Source organism: Xiphophorus hellerii, chromosome 2 (assembly GCF_003331165.1).
Source record: "Xiphophorus hellerii strain 12219 chromosome 2, Xiphophorus_hellerii-4.1, whole genome shotgun sequence".
NCBI classification, from domain to species: Eukaryota; Metazoa; Chordata; class Actinopteri; order Cyprinodontiformes; family Poeciliidae; genus Xiphophorus; species Xiphophorus hellerii.
The window spans coordinates 19,708,978-19,726,765 of NC_045673.1; the positions used below are offsets into that span (position 1 = coordinate 19,708,978).

At 39.4% G+C, this 17,788-nt stretch overlaps 2 protein-coding genes across 10 annotated transcripts in view; both read right to left on the reverse strand.

The window, feature by feature from the left end:
• The window catches only part of mical2b (microtubule associated monooxygenase, calponin and LIM domain containing 2b), a 385,618-nt gene that overhangs the window by 336,557 nt on the left and 31,273 nt on the right, over window positions 1-17,788 (reverse strand). The window lies entirely within an intron of this gene.
• On the reverse strand, window positions 35-4,073 carry LOC116735020 (ATP synthase subunit beta, mitochondrial-like). Its single transcript, XM_032586613.1, has 10 exons — window positions 3,919-4,073; window positions 3,065-3,238; window positions 2,815-2,989; window positions 2,606-2,727; window positions 1,636-1,820; window positions 1,389-1,547; window positions 1,187-1,309; window positions 831-1,043; window positions 550-751; window positions 35-473 (listed from the first exon to the last, which is right to left on the reverse strand). The coding sequence occupies exons 1-10, from the start codon at window positions 4,019-4,021 to the stop codon at window positions 376-378; spliced, it is 1,554 nt and encodes a 517-aa protein (XP_032442504.1). The 5' UTR covers window positions 4,022-4,073; the 3' UTR covers window positions 35-375.

The following is a 17,788-nucleotide window of genomic DNA, read 5'->3' on the forward strand; positions in this document are numbered from 1 at the left end:
CACATTACCTTACCACATGAAGTGACAAAAAATAAAAAGTTTCCAATTTGTCCGTTTTATTTCCAAACGTAACAATCTGCAACACAACTCAAAAGTTTTACAGCTCAAGTCTGCCATCTTGTGGTCACAATAGAGGACAATCATTTCATAAGATTTCTCAAGGAACAGGCCTCTATTACAGCTAAAGCTCATGAAATATGCAGTTGACAAGTCTGTTTGTGTAAAGACAGTGGTTTATTCTATCTTTCACTGGAAACATTAAATAGAACTTTCTTCAGGGCGACAAGACAGGTACATTTGTATTTTTGACATGTTTTACAAACCAAGTGCTCCTAACCATAGGACCCTCCCCCTCTGCTCAGAATGTTCAGGTGTTTATGAGTGCTCCTCAGCCAGCTTCTCAGCTTTCTGGATCACTTCCTCAATGGGACCGACCATGTAGAAGGCCTGCTCAGGCAGGTTATCATACTCGCCTGGAACAACAAAAAGCATAAAGTTATGAAGTGTGCGTTTCAGCTTAAATGTAGAAGTACTTTTTACAATACTTGCCTCCAAGGATGCTCTTGAAGCCCTTGATGGTTTCTTTCAGGGGCACCAGTTTGCCCAAGTGGCCTGTGAAGACCTCAGCCACCTGGAAGGGCTGAGACAGGAAACGCTGGATCTTGCGGGCGCGGGCCACAGTCAGTTTGTCCTCCTCGGACAACTCATCCATACCCAGGATGGCGATGATGTCCTGAAGGGACTTGTAGTCCTGCAAGAAGGCTAACCAGTTAGCTTGTTGACTATCAAACAGGTCTTCATAACGACAAAAACAATGCAGCTTCCCCAACCTGAAGGATCTTCTGCACGCCACGGGCGACGTCGTAATGTTCAGCTCCGACAATGTTGGGGTCCATGATACGGGAGGTGGAGTCCAGGGGATCCACGGCAGGGTAGATGCCCAACTCGGCGATGGCACGGGACAGTACAGTCGTGGCGTCCAAGTGAGCGAAGGTGGTGGCGGGAGCAGGGTCAGTCAAGTCGTCAGCGGGCACATAGATGGCCTGCAGAGAAAACAACGTTTCGCTTCAAGTTTCTTTGATCACATTATTTTCCCACCAGAAAGGTAGATGTTGCTTAATTCTGTGCAGCAAAAATAACTCATTTTATTAAGTAGATTTGAGATTGTGTTTTGCTAAATGTTTACCTGCACAGATGTGATCGAACCCTTCTTGGTGGTGGTGATTCTCTCCTGCATGGTACCCATGTCAGTGGCCAGAGTGGGCTGGTAACCCACAGCAGAGGGGATGCGACCCAGCAGGGCAGACACCTGAGAGGGCGGTAGGTGTTTCTTTTAGCAAAAACCTTCCCATTGGTGAAGATTCCTTAGCCGTGTTACTGGTACAAACCTCAGAACCGGCCTGTGTGAAGCGGAAGATGTTGTCGATGAAGAGGAGCACGTCCTGACCCTCCTGGTCACGGAAGTACTCGGCCACGGTCAGTCCAGTCAACGCCACTCTGGCGCGGGCGCCTGGGGGCTCGTTCATCTGTCCGTACACCAGCGCCACCTACAGGAGGAGAAACAGACTTTAACCAGCCCGTCCCATTACTGCATGGTGGATGCGTTACTTCTTTGAGGAGGAGTTCGAGCCCCACCTTAGAGGTAGTGTCCTTCAGGTTGATGACACCAGACTCGATCATCTCATGATACAAGTCGTTTCCCTCGCGGGTCCGCTCGCCCACGCCAGCGAACACGGAGTAACCACCATGGGCTTTGGCCACATTGTTGATCAGCTCCATGATCAACACAGTCTTTCCTACTCCGGCGCCACCAAACAGCCCTGAAACCACAAGCAATGTCACTGCGTTGCTACAGAGGATTTTTCCACTGAAATACCATGATTTCCATTTAGGAACAGCGAAAGCATTTTCAATTGATTCAAAAGTGGTTGTTGGAATATGAAAGTGAACATTTAAAAGTGAAAAACCTATTCTAAATGTAGCAAAGGTTAATGGAAATTATACTGTTTCCATTTGATTTATTGTTTAGTCTTTGTTTATTAAAAGCATCCTCCAGTTCCAATGTTAACATATTGCTTGAAAATGGTCTCAAAATGACATTATCGTTTATTGGGACAATTTAAAAATTGTGGCAGGCCCCAAAACACAACAGTAGTATTGGTCACCTTCCAAAAATAATGGCCCATTTTAGGAAAGTTTTTTGGGGGGTTTTTTGTGAAGGGGTGTCCACAGTCGGTCCTGGAGGGCCGGCATCCTGCATGTTTTAGTTCTCTCCCTGGTTTAACGCACCTGGATCAAATGACGGCTTATTAGAGACCTAAGAAAAACATTGACATGCTGAGAAGGTTGTTACTACCACCAGGGAGAGAACTAAAACATGCAGGATGCCAGCCCTTGAGGACCGACTTTGGACACCCCTGGCCTAAAACGTCTTTTGGAAAGAAAGGTGAACTAGCTCCACTGACCCCGAAAATTGCATATGCTGTCATTTATAGATTTTTAAGAAAAACTGGAATCAAGACCTCAAAATGGAAAATATGTTAAGTTTTTTTAAATTCCCCCCCCCCTTCAAAAACCGAACTACTCCTTTAATGCTAATACATACCAATTTTCCCTCCCTTGGCATAAGGGGCCAGCAGGTCCACCACCTTAATGCCAGTCACCAGAATCTCCTGCTCCACGCTCATGTCGGTGAATTCAGGAGCCTCAGCATGGATAGGTGCAGTTCTAAGGAAGAAAGAGTTAAACAGTTTCTTTTAATCCTTAGGTATGAATGGAATATCTCAAGTTTATAGATATTTTACTTTGACGCACTGTTTGGTGCTGATTGGACCCCTTTCGTCGATGGGCTCGCCGATCACATTCATAATCCTCCCCAGGGTCTCGGGGCCCACTGGGATTCTGATGGGGGCACCGGTGTCCAGAACCTTGTGTCCACGAACCAGACCCTCGGTACCATCCATAGCGATGGTACGCACTGTGTTCTCACCTGTGAACAGCAAGTAGGTTCAGCAAGCTTCTACAAACATGAAATAGTTTTGTTAGTTGAAGATTTAAGGCTCACCAAGATGCTGAGCAACCTCCAGGACTAGCCTAGAGTCGCGGCCGGTGACCTCCAGGGCGTTGAGGATGGGAGGGAGGCCCTCGTCGAACTGGACGTCGACGACGGCGCCGATGACGGCCACAATGCGGCCTGTGGCGGCGCTGGCGGCGGCGGCAGGAGCGACATAGTCCCTGCCTGCGGATGGATACATAATTGAGCCCTACATGAATAACACTCCTATTCACACGTAGGAACAACCTCTTTACAATATTTACTCGGAGAATTCTTTATCAACATTTTCTGCAGGTTTAAAACAAACTGAATATTTGTTTTAAACACCTTGCATGTGGAGAAAACATGAAAATATTACACCGCCCCATCGGAAGTTGTGTTTTGAATGACAAATGAATGACGTGCACTCTAGTTTACACTTTCTGCAGCTCCTAAACTTATCGGGACATATTCTAAAAAGTGTAGATTTCAGATTTGCCCTCTTTAATCGTTTATGTCAAACTAACAGCGTCTTTCTTTGCAGAGGACCGCGTAACCTTGCTAATCTGCTAACCTAGCAGCGCCTCATGTCACTTCACAAAGGTCATTTCTAATAACATTACAAACTACACAGTCCACTTGTTTTCCAATGCAACCCATTATTCAATATAAGCATGCAAGTCATTATATATGCATGTTGTGTTTCAGAGTAGGTTAAACTAAAGTAAAATCTGGCATTTTACCACAGAGGCCTACTACGTCACCGGCAGGCTAGTCAGCGTGTTGCTAGCCCCAGCTAACGTTAGCGCTGCCCTCTCAGACTATCAACAACATTTTAACGCAAGGTTTCCTCTCGGAAACCGCCCAGCCTGTAGGGGACTCACGAGAAAGAACAGCCGGGGATCCAACGAGGGCTTTCAGGGGCTGGACCCCAGGCTTGAGAGCCTGCAAAGCCCCGGAGCAGCAGCGTCCCACAGCTCCTAACATGGTTAAAATGGCTGAAGGTGGAAGGAGACGGAGCAACTCGGAGCTTTATAAATCACTGAGCGCCCCGGCGGACTGCGCTTGCGCGAAAGCTCGAAGCCGTTAAACTGGGCATGCGCAGACGAAAACGCAGCCAACATTTGGTAGAGAGTGTTTTCCAGGGGCGCAGGAGCGGGAGTGTGCAACGGTTAGCTTCTTAGCTTCAAGCAAACACCGGAGGGTCTGAGGACTGACTCGCTGAACTTCGGTGTTAAATGCGACTTAATTCGGGACATGACGACGTTGGATTTGGAAAGAAGTGACTGTAATAGTATGGAATGTAGTGACGAGGAAGGAAGGAGTGGTCGGAATGAAGATAAAGAGTGGGAATTGGTGGGAAAGGGTGGAAAGAAGCAGCGAGCTGCTGAAAGAAAGAGGAAGAAAGGAAATGAGGAAAGCACTGAAGACACTGATAATGAAGGAATTGAGGAAGGAAAAGAAGCACCAAAAAGACAAAATCTGAACATTATAATAAGATTTGATGAAGGAGAAGGAGTCAAGAAGATTGATCCACTTAAACTAACAAAAGCACTTAAGACACATGTTGGGGAAATTAAACATGCTAAAGTACTGAGAGACGGAAATCTTTTGATTGGCTGTAATTCTGAAGGTCAGGTTGAAAAGGCAAAAAAGCTTGGATGGGTGTGTAAAGTCAAAATTAGAGCAGTTGTTAAAGTGGGTGAAAAAAGAAATAATGAAAGCAAAGGAATCATAACAGGAGTGCCGTTGAGTGTTGATATGAAGGAATTAGTTGAAAATCTGAAAGAAAGAAACAAGGAAGTAAAAGGAGCACGAAGAATGACAAGGGGTACAGAGAAGATTGAAACAGAAACTGTGTTGCTGGAGTTTGAAACAAAAGAAATGCCAAGGGAGGTTTTCTTTGGCTTGATAAGATTTAGTGTCAGGGAATATGTGCCCAAACCAGTGAGGTGCTTCAACTGTCAGGAATTTGGCCATATTGCAAAAATGTGTAAAGGAAAAAGGAGATGTGCCCGTTGTTCTGGAGACCATGAATATGGTAAATGTGGAGTTGGAGTTAAACCAAAGTGCTGTAGTTGTGGAGGAGAGCATAGTGTCGCTTTTTGGGGATGCGAGGTAATGAAACGACAATCAATGATACAGAAAACAAAAGTTACGCAGAAAGTAACGTATGCAGAGGCGTGTAAAGTAGTTGAGAAAGAGAAACAAACTGGGAAATCTCTAACAGGAGAAAAGCAAGTAATTTCAAAAATTATGGAAATGGTTGAAAAGAAAATTGAAGAGGAAAAAAAGAAATGGTGACTTTTATTGCAGGAGTTATAAATGCAACATCGGATGTGAAATCAAAAACGGAAAGGATTCAGATTATTGTAAAGGCAGCATGCCATAGTTTAGACTTAAAGAATATTCGGTGGGAGGACATAAGGGGGGAACTGTGTAGTCAGGCAAGTCAAGAAGGATAGTCTCAATATTACAATGGAATGCGAGGAGTCTTCTGTCAAATGGGCAAGATTTTAAACAGTTTATTTACGAATTAAAAGAAAAACCTGATGTAATTTGTATACAGGAAACTTGGCTGAGGCCTTTTTTGGATTTCAAATTGGATGGATATATTGCAGTTAGATATGATAGAGAAGAAGGAAATGGGGGAGGGTGTCTTTCTCTGATTAAAGAAGGTATTCCGTATAAAGTTATTGGAAGAAAAGGTGATTTGGAGTATGTTGCAACTGAAATATGGGTGGAAGAGAAGGTACTGTTGGTTTTAAATTTTTACAATCCTTGTAAAAAGCTTGAGGTAAGCAAACTTGAAGAGATGGATATGAAAGGAAATGTTATTTGGTGTGGAGATTTTAATGCACATCATTCATTATGGGGTAGTGAAAAAATAGATTATAATGGGAACATTTTAGAAGAATTTCTAGATAGTAATAATTTGGTTTGCTTGAATAATGGAAAGAAGACAAGAATTGATATAAATTCAGGTAAGGAATCTGTACTAGATCTGACATTTGTTTCTAGCTGTTTAGCTCCACTATGTGATTGGCAAGTTAAAAATAAGTCATTTGGTAGTGATCACTACATTATAATCAGCAAAATAAGGATGGGCCAGGTGCATAGGCCTGAAATGATAGGAGGAAAGTGGATATTTGAGAAAGCAAATTGGGAGGAATTTTATAACCTATGTGATAGGAAAATTTTAAATGTTCAAAATGATCAGAGTATTGAAAGTATGAACCGAGTGATTAGTCAGGGTATTTTAGTTGCTGCAGAGGAGGCTATTCCAAAAACATCAGGGAAAAATAGGAGAAAGTTAGTTCCATGGTGGAATGAAGAGTGTAGGAAAGCAGTTAGAGAAAGAAATAAAGCATTTAAATTGGTTAAAAGGTCTCATAATTTTCAACATTTAATTGAATATAAAAAGTCACAAGCCAAAGTCAGGAGAACAATAAGGAGCACAAAAAGAGAATACTGGAGAGGTTTCTGTGACACAATTGGCAGTAGTACAAAACTAGGGGATGTTTGGGGGATGATCAAAAAAATGGGAGGAGATAGAAGGGAATGGAGTTATCCTATACTAAATAAAAATGATATAGTAGCTGTAACTGACAAGGAAAAGGCTGATATGTTAGTGAGAACATTTGTGGAGATACATAGTGGTAAAAATTTATTAGGTAATGAAATGGAGGGAAGGGAGAGAACTAAAAAGGAATATGATGGAATCTTAAGAAGAAAGGAGAATAATAATGATCTGATGAATTATCCTTTCTCTATTGGAGAGCTAAAAAGAGCTTTGGATAGAACTAGGAATAGTGCTCCAGGTAAGGATGAGGTGTGTTATATTATGTTAAAACATGTAAGTGAGGAAGTTTTAAATAAATTATTAATTTTATTCAATAAGATTTGGAAGGAGGGGAGACTACCTTGTAAGTGGAAAGAAGCTATTATTATTCCGTTGAAGAAACCTGGGAAAGATCAGAGTAACCCTGTAAATTACAGACCAATAGCTTTCACATCTAATCTGTGTAAACTGATGGAAAGGATGGTGAATGAGAGATTGACACAATATTTGGAGTCAAAACATTTAATTGCTCCTTATCAGAGTGGTTTTCGTAGAGGGAGAGGAACAATGGATCCTATTTTAGGTTTAGAGGATGATATTAGAAAAGCTCAGATTAATAAAGAAACTGTTGTTGCTGTGTTTTTTGATGTGGAGAAAGCATATGATATGTTATGGAGGGAAGGGTTAATGATTAAATTACATCAGATAGGTATAGGAGGTAATATGTTTAATTGGTTATGGGATTTTTTAAGGGATAGAAATATTCAAGTTAAAATAGGATGTCAGTTTTCAGAAATATGTAAAATAGAAAATGGAACCCCTCAAGGAAGTGTGGTAAGTCCAACATTATTTTCAGTTATGATCAACGATATTTTTAAAGAAGTATCCATCGGTTTTGGTAAGTCACTTTTTGCTGATGATGGAGCATTATGGAAAAGGGGAAGAAATGTGGACCATCTTATTGTTAAAATACAGGAAGGTATAGATAAAGTGAGTAAGTGGGGAGTAAAGTGGGGCTTTAAATTTTCAATTGAAAAGACAAAAGTAATGTTTTTCACAAATAAAAAAATAGGGGTTGATAAAAAGTTGTGTTTATATGGGAAAGAGTTAGAAAGGGTTGATTGGTTTCGTTTTTTGGGAGTAGTTTTTGATAAGAAACTAACTTGGGGAAATCATATAGAACATATTATGGAGAAGACTAAAAAGGTTCTAAACATTATGAGGTGTTTAGCTGGGTTGACATGGGGTGCGAATTTCGATTCCCTTAAAAATATATATGTGTCTCTAATTAGATCAAGAATAGATTATGGGAGTGTGGTGTATGGATCAGCAGCTAAAACTAGGTTAAAAAAGTTAGATGTTATTCAAGCCAGAGCAATGAGAATATGTTTAGGGGCAGTTAAATCAACACCAATATGTGCATTACAAGTAGAGTCAGGAGAAATGCCATTATGCATTAGAAGACAGCAGCTAATGGTAAATTATTGGATAAGTTTAAAAGGACATAATGCAGATCACCCGGTTAAGAAATTATTAGGAGAGTGTTGGGAAAGAGGAAAGAAACAAATGGATAGCTTTGGGTGGGTTGGGGATGATAGAGCGAAACTTTTTAATGTATATTATAAGGAATTTAGTCCAACTGTATTGTGGCCTTTGAGACCGACATGGACTTGGAAATATATTAATGTAGACAGAACACTAACAAATATTAGGAAAAGGAACACATTAGATACTTGCCAAGAATTTTATAATCAAATGCAGAATAAATATAATGAATATTTGCAAATTTATACGGATGGGTCGAAAGACCCTAAAAGTGAAGCAACCAGTATAGCTGTAGTGATTCCTGAATTAAAGATTAGTATTTCAAAAAGAACATCTGATTATTTGAGTGTATTCGCAGTAGAACTAGGTGCTATTTTAGTAGCTTTAGAATGGGTGGAGGAAACTGATAGGAATAAAATAATAGTTTGTAGTGACTCTCTATCTGCATTGACGAGTATCGGAAAGGGACGTACAAAAAATCATCAAAATATTTTATATGAGATTATGGCGGTTCATCATAGGATATGTGAACAAAATAAAAATGTTGTATTATTCTGGACTCCTGCTCATGTAGGTATTATGGGGAATGAAAGAGCGGACAGGCTGGCTAAGGAGACAATTAAAAAAGATGATATTGATATGCAAATAAAGTTATCTAAATCTGAAGGCAAAAGTATAATTTGGAAAGAAAGCAAGAAGATATGGGAAGATAGGTGGGTAAATGAAATAAAAGGAAGACATTTATTTAGAATACAAAAAACAGTCGATGTAGAAAGGATCAGAGGATTAAACAGGAGGGAAGAGATAATTATAAATAGAATACGAACTGGGCATAGTTTCCTAAACGGAACTCTTTTTAAGATGGGGAAACACCTTACTGGTTTATGTAGATGGTGTGATGAAGTAGAAACAGTGGAACATGTTTTGATTAAATGTAGGAAATACGCAAGTCAAAGAAGATTATTAAAAACAGAACTAGGTGTTAGTAGGGAATTGAAATTTGACAAGGTGATCGATCAGCTGAATAGTATTGAGGGGAAAAAGAAGATTTTTCGTTTTTTAAAAAACACTGGGATTTTTAAGAGTCTTTGAGGAGTAGGTGGTAGGAGGCAATAGAGGGCAGTAGTGCAACATAATTGGATGCAAGCTGCCGTTAAAATCTAAAGAAGAAGAAGAAGAAGAAAACGCAGCCAGCTGACTTTTTTCTGCCCTCCACAGAGCTGGACTGTGTGGCAGTGAATGGGACAGCAAAAATAAAAGGTTAAACATATTTAACATGTTCTTTTAAATGTGCCGTTCATCTAATTTTGACTACCAACAGGGTACAACAGGCCCGGTTTTGCTGTGGAGGGGAATGTTCTACTTCTCAAGAGTAAAGCTGCACTAAATTTCTTTCTAGAGATGTATCCCAGCACAGAATATACTTTAGCCCCAGCTATACTTAGCTTAAACATACTCTCCTGCACATCTTAACACTTATGTTGTCTTATCATGTATTTAATAGAGCTGTATGTGATTAGACCAGGAATCCTCAAATCCAGGGGTGTCCAGCAGGTTTTAGAGGTATCTCTTCTTCAGCACACCTGAGTCAAATAATAGGGTCATTAGCTGGACTCTGGAGAGCTTGACTGCATTGTGGAGAGGTGTATGAACCAGGAACATAACTAAAAGTTACCATTTTAACAAGCATGTATAAATGTTTATCGTTGTTCAGTTCTGAAGCCTTGTTGCTTCCTGCCTTGTCTGTAATTCCATTGTTCCCATCAACTTTTTTTCTGACAGTAAACAGGACATGGGTGCCGAGATCGGGATTCGAACTTGGGTCAACCGTGACGAGGACTATAGCAAACCACCAACTTTCACCAGCTTACCTATCCTTCTCCTTACCATGATGTTGTCGCTACCATGTTTCACAAGGGGCATGGTGTGTGCCAAGTAGTTTTTGTTTTCCTGTCGTCTGACCATAGCATCATCTTACACGTTTGCTGTTTACCAGTAAATAATAGTCGCTTAACATCCCACAAAGTTAAAAGCTTGACTCTATTTTCATTTGTAGTTCTAGTGTGTTATTGTTATGTACATAATGTCTGACTGAAAGGAGAAATTGACTTAATTTTAGTGACCTTATTGTTGTTGTTAACATCATTTGTGTGTCTTATATTCTGGAACAATGTAGCTTCTAGGTGAGTCTAGAATTTCTGCTCAGTAACACTAGAGGGAGCCAGTGGTACACTGTAAAAAACGAGGCTCCCTGAACACAGCATAACAATAATAATAATAATATGAGCGCTTTCCCCCCTCAGCCTGTATGTTTACCTTTGTGTCATATGCACGTCTCATCATTGTCAAGTGGATGACGTGGTAGAAATCTGAAAGGTGTGGCGTGCTGACATTCCTTCTAAAAATCCAGTGCAAACCACTGACGTCAGAAGACATCTATTTCATGGAGATTTATTAGAGAAAATTAGCTATCAACCGTGGCTGTTGTTATGGGTCTTCTGGGCGACTGCCCAGGGCGGCATTAGAAAGAAGGATGGACATGCACAAGATTAAAAAAAAACAAAAAAAAAACGTTTTCGATGCATTTTGTGCAGTCAATGCGCTATACAGATGTGCTTGAAAGATCATTGAATTTACACTAGAGGGCGCTGCTTTACCAAAGGATACCATACCTTGACAGGTTGTTTTTTGTTCTGTCAAACAGCATGGAGTTCCTCTTTAGAGAGTTTGAAATTGCAGATTTCTTCCAGACTGCGCACAGATTTTTGAAGAAGCTATAATTAATTAGCTTGTACGTAAACTGTTGTGATCTTCTTCAAAGTCAGTTTCCCGCTAGTTTGAGCAGTAATGGTGTTACATCTCAGAAACTTAGGGGGGTTTCCTTTAGCTGAGTAGTGTGTTTCTGATATTATTGCCATTTTATTTCGCCACTCTTTTGGCATCGCTTCCCAACACAGCAGATGACTATCAGACCATCTGCACGCTTAGACACAGCCCCAGCGCCCGTCTGACTTCGCCTGCAAAACCCCCCCCCAAAAAAACACAACCACTCATGCTGCATTTGAATGAGGCTTGCCTCAAAGTGAAGGCCTGATGACTGATGACTGAGATTACTGCGTTGCCAGGCTTTTTTTTTGTGTTTTGCATCTCTTGATTATTGCAGGCACACGCCGGGGTCGTCAGCAGCTGCCAACACCCACGTAAATTCCTAAATATTGGGAGGAAAAAAGAAAAAGTTGCCTAGCAAAATAATGACGCTAAGGTCAACGGGTTGGATTCCTGCCTGGAAAGAAAGAGTGTTAGGTTTCTGTGACTGCAGCTGCATTGGTTTGGATGTAAGCTGCAGGAACCTTGGTGATACAGGACTGGACATGTTTCCTTGAAACCTGGTTACTGATCTGCTATATCATTCATTAGTACTCTCTCATATGCAGCCATAGATTTGATTTCATAAAGATGACCTTTAGCAACCTCAGTGTGCTGTTTTTCTCTTGTGAAGCAGGTTTGTTACAATACCGTCAACAGACGAATTCCTTTTTTTTGTTTTTTTTTGTGCTTCTCGGCTATTATTTTATTCAAAACCTCATTAGGAGTAGGACAATGGAAGGATGCTGAAGGGATTTTTTGCAATTAATATTTCGGTTCTGTTCTTTCTGGTGTGTTCCTCACTGCCTGGAGCGTGCCTCAAGGCTGCATAGCAATGCTACATAGGCCAAATGCTAAAATGCATAACAGTTCTGATGGAAGGTTCTCTGAATATGATCACAAACGTACATGCTGGCTGACTAGCAGTGGCTTATATTGTATCTCCTTTTTGCGACGGCATATCAGGGAAATTGTAGATAAGAAAAAGAGAAGAGGAGTACATTTCTGTCAGAAAGAAGCTCAGACATTTTTAGGTTAATCTCAGAAATGTTCTAGAAAAAAAAAAACCCTGACACTTCTGAGCTTGAGATGTTGAAAATTTGCTAGAACCCCCCCCCCCCCAAACTCTTAAGTTTTGAGAATGAGCTCAGAAATTTTCTAGAAAAAAAACTGTGGAGATTTCACAATTTCAAAAGTTGCAAAGTTTTATCTTTTAGAATGTTTCTGAGTTTCAAAAGTGATTATTATTATTTTATTTACTTTTGAAATGGAAATTTCCACATCTTTTTTTTTAGTTAATTTCTGAGATTAACCTAAAAATGTCAGAGTCTGTCTGCAGAAATTTCCTTTCGTTCCGTCTCAGACAGCATCAGTTGCTGAAGATTAATTGGATGAAAAACTGCCTTGCCGCCAAATCCCAACTCTGTTGTATTATGATGTAGTTATGGAGATTACTGGGCTGCAGTGAATGTATAGTTCTAGTAATCTACTGCCTTTTTTTTTTTTTTTACCACATACTAAAATATTTGAGTCAACCCTAAATTCTTTCATTCATGACTCACAATCATATCACATCTTTTTTTTTTTACTAGCTTTATCTCCATTGAGACCTAACCTCATCCACTCTTTCAAATTGGTGCTTAATTGCCTTTTTTTTTTACTTTGCAGCTGAAGTAAACAAATCTAGATCATTAGCCGGTGCCTTCATATGTTTTTTGACAGCAGGAATTCGTGTTGCTGTTGGGTGTTTTCTCTGCATCCCTTTGCATCAGGTGAACAAACTAAGGTCTGTACATGTTACCATAATTGAGGTCTTTCCGCCTCTATAGAGAGCGAAGCTTCTCGTTAAAACAGTAATTTAGGGTTTTAAGCTGTCAATCTTTTGCAGCGTTTATGTTCCGAGGGAGAATAAAAATAACCACAACCCAAAGGAATGCGTGTCATTAAGAGATCTAAAGAACAGAGGCTTTTTCTGCTCCTCTGGGACATTTCAAACTAGTTTTACATGTTAAAAATATGTTCATGTTACACATTGCGCGTGATGTTAACGTTTTAAAAAATGTTTGAGAGTGTAGATGCGGTGGTATAATTTTGCGTTAACATTTCACCGGTGTAAAACAGCACATTTTTTATAACAAAAGTACATTTTTTCTCAAAAATGCAGACCAAACTGTGGACCTGTAATATTTTGTTACGGCATTTGTTAGAAAAGCTATTATCAATTGTTTTCAATTTCCAAGAAGTCGAAACATTTACATTTACAAGTAAGCGAGACATAAAAGCATACATTTTTCACTTCCGGTTTTTAAAGAAACAGGAAATATTTGCATCCATTCTTTTCTTCCGACTGTCTAAAAAACACTGCCGTTATTAGGATGCATTTGTTTTCTCAATGTTCAAGGAAACTGGAGGCGTTTGCATCTTTTTTTAGCTTTCAGTTTTCAAGGAAGGCCAATGTAAACACTTTGTATCAATGACCAGGACGTTTCAAATGAGATAAATATGTTCCAAAATGCAGAATATAAACGCTTTTCCAATTATTCTCCGAGCTCTTTTTATGTTGAGCTGAAAACTTGCAAAAGCTAGCGACAAATTAGCAACGCTAACATTAGCGCTCAAAACGGATTTATGCTTGTTTTGTGTATTTTAAGTAGTATTTTTGAAGGCAGAGATTTGATACTCAGCCTTACAACTTGTTAAAACTAGCGACAAATTAGCAACGCTAACATTAGCGCTCAAAGGGAAGATTAAACAAAAAACTCAATTATGCTTGTTTTGTGTATTTTGAGTTGTATTTTTCTAAGGCAGAGATTTGATGCTCTGCCTTAAAACTTGCTAAAGCTAGTAACAAATTAGTAGTGCTGACATTAGCACTCAAAAGGAAGATTAAACAAAAAAAAAAATCTACATTATGTTTTACTTGTGTGTCAATTGAGTTATATTTTTTAAGGCAGAATATCAATACTGTGATTAACTTAATGTATTAGGATATGTTATTTAAGCTGACATATTTGAAAAGCATTCAATGACAGTGAAGAGCCATAGATACGGGCCACCTTCTCCTCGGTGCCATAACTACAGGCTTAAAGCATGTGCATTAAGTTGTAAAAACAGTAGTTAGGCCAAGGGACAAAGATACCCAGAGGGATTATGGAATATCAAAGAGATAAGTGGTTGCTTCCTCGGTTTTATAGAAGAAAGGCTTGCTCTTGTTTTCTTTATGGCCCACACCTGTTTAGAAAAAACAAAGACAGAGCAGGGAAAGGGGCAGAAGTCTGCTCTTTACCACAGTTATGACTCTGTGTTTACATCCTCACACTCTCAGAACCACCACATTCACTTATTTGCATACTCTGAAAGTCACATAATTGTAGGGTGTGTCGGTCGGAGGTATGACGGATTGGTAATAAATCCGCTTGACAACGTAGCACAGCTTTAACGTGTGGGCACGCAAAACACGCCACCGAAAAGCGAAGAAGCCTCTGATCTCTCCCCACGATGTAGCTCCAAACCAAGAATCCTAAACGGTGGACAGAAAGGGAGCAGGGCGAGATTTAAGGTGCTATCGTTTAAGGAGAGCATTCTTGAGTGACAGCTGACCTTTTCTTTCTTTCTGAAAAGCGGGGCAATAAAAATGCTCCCTTCCACCCTGGTTGCCGGGTTATATGGCTTCAGATGCAGACTGCAGGCTGCAAACAGCAACAAGAATTTTCCAAATGAGGGCCAAATATAAAGTTTGATCTGTCATGCTGAAACAGTCTCATATGGCATTAATGAAAACTGGAGAACTTTAATGAGTATTGTTGCTCATTCGAGGGGGAGCTTGAACAAAAAAGTAACAATTTTGATGCTATTCCAGAAGTGCTGATAGTCTATATTTGCTTAATTTGAAACATATTTATAAAACAGAAATGAACCCTTTGTGAATTTTCACTTTAACGTTTAATCTGCAAACTTCAGTGTCTTATAGGGATTTTATGTTGTAGTCAAGTAACAGGAATCTAAATATTTTTTACAAATAAAAATGTGAAAAGTGTGGTGTGCACTGAAGTTCAACCCCGTCTACTCTGACAGCCCTAAATAAAATAAAAGGAACTATTTGCCTTCATGAGAAGAATTCGCTCATTGTATAAATACAGCCCGTCTGTTAAGGCTGCAGAATACAACTTTCACAAAAAACATATCAAATTCAAATGGAAAAATACTTTTTTAATCCCAAAGGGAAATTAAATAATGTCAAATCGTGACACCACTATACGAGACAGATAATGTGTTAAAAGGTCGAGCTCCTCATCTAAGGAAATGCGCCGCTCCCACTCAAAAACAACCAATCAGAGCCATGCTGTCAATCACCCTCGTAAGGGCGCTGCTAAAAGTGCGAAACAACTTCGTTTCTGTCTGTGGCCATGCTGATTAGCATTAACATCCGTGGCTATGTTGTGGTGAACCAGCAGAGGTGTAGTTGAAACGGATGAATAGATGTTTTCAAAGGAGAACTGCAGTCGGCCGCCTCTGCAGAGTGTTCAGCCTCCAGGCGAGGCTTCGCTTTGCTTTTCTCCCCGTTCTCCGGATTGCCAAACGGGGCGAGGCTTTTAAAACTCAATCGCAGAAAACAAATATCAACATAGCTTAAAGCGGCTGCGTCAGATCCGTTTACAGTAATGCCGGTGGTACGGCATTTCCTGCCTGCTCCGCACCAGTCAGTGAACGTTAACCTCTAATGCTTCCTTCAGGGGCTTTCGAGGTGATCCAAATCAAACCTTAATGTGAGCGAATGGATAATGTTGCATTCACAAACATCATTTCTACACTGTGATTACAAATGGATGATTGATAATGCCTCTGTGCATACGCAAATTCAGAATATTTCAGTCAAGTTTGGGCATGTGTAGAAGATGAAAAATATTCATTTTAATGTCAAAAATGAATTAGTTTTTTTCCGATTTGTAAAAGTTTTTTTTATTATTTTGGGGGGGGGGTGAAAGAATTAAGAAATTATTAAGTTTCAAAATTAACCTTCTGGATACAGAGCTTTCCATAAAATTTTATTTAGCACGGTTATTAAAGTCACTACATCTTATTGGAAATATTATTTTGTATCCTCTGCATCACATGTACGTTAACAAACAAACCTCACATCATAATGCTGCATAAATGACCAGAAATAAGGCAAGAGAGACTGTAGGGATTGAAAGCATGTTGGCATGGTGACAGTGACACGGTGTGATTGGCTATTTGTCCTCTGACCTCATCAGGATGTCTCATATCATCGCAGATGTCTGAGCTGCATCTTATTTTTCCTGTAGGGCTGAAAGCAACAATAATTTCAGAAATCAATCATTCTGCTGATGAATCGATTAATCGGATAAAATAATTGATAATAAAAAAAAAAATCAAGACTACATTAAAAGATGCAAATAATTCAATTCATTTGTTGGATAGGAAGACAAACATTTTATTCATTTCAATGCAATAACATCATTCCTTTAGTGAACACTTGCTCGTTTGTGTCCGCGGCTAAATATATTTCTAAGCCGTTTCTGCTCGGCTTAACGTCAGTACAGCGTATATATGAGTGAATATTTTTGGGTTAACAACTGGATAGCAAAGGGTGTTAATAGAAGATTTATTCATTTACTTTTTCCTGAATTTGAACCAGATGAAGCTAAAACAGCCACATGAAAAGTTCTGTGCGGAATATTTAAATTTTTTACAGGCAGTTTTGTTTTATTATTATTTTAATTTTTTCTACACTTTTGGCTTAATTATTCCTCCGAGTATGACCCTCTTTCAGCAAAATGTCTTTTTTTTGAATCCGTATACTCCGTCTAACGATTAATCAGTCCCTAAATTAGTCGGCGATTATTTTGATAATCGATTCGTCGCGATGAATCCGATTAATCGTTTCAGATTCAACACTTTCTGGAGCAAATTTGTTACTTTTTTGTTTTGCTTAACCTATATTTGTGAAAGTGATCCACACATTTTTATTCAGATAGATTGTTGTTTTGATTAAATATAATGATTTTTCACAATACAGCGCAAAAACAAACAAACAAACAAAAAAAGATCCACACGGCATGATGGTGCCACCACCATGCCCCACTATGGACCTCATGTTAGAACATAATAACATGCACTGTGATTATAACTCTTAATCACTGACTAAGTCTGCTTCAGTACCGCATGATCCTTTGAAAAAACCAAATTACCATTTAGAACTAAAACATGTTGGCCAGTTTACAACTTACACGTACCAACACGTCAATGCAACATTTCCCAGGTGTTTTTTATTTTTTAGCGCATTAAAAGCCGGCCTCATTATGCATTTGTGAATGCATAATGAGAAGCTGATGCGCATAATTATGTTGACTTCTCTTTACGTTTTCGCCTCGGCATTCCAATTTTACTGTAATCTTTACAAAGGCGTCTTTTGGAAATGCATTGAACAGTAGCAGAATGTTGTTAGGATGCCAGTAAAAATTGATCAGATGATGCACAACATGAAGTAGTTTAGAGGATGCTTGGATGGTAAAAGTTAGCGTAAGTAAAACTGTTGTTCTTGTTGGTGGTGAAAACAGTTTTTATTCCCTCTAAAATCCCTCATATTATTCCCAAATAAGTTCTGTTCTGATTCCATCCAGCCGATGGAGGTAAAAACAACAGCAGCTCCCCATCAAGGTTTTTTTTCTACTGCTGCCATTTTCATACAGACCAGATGAAAACATGAAAACATGAGAAAACAATGAATCCACAATCATAATGAGGGACTTTTTTTTATT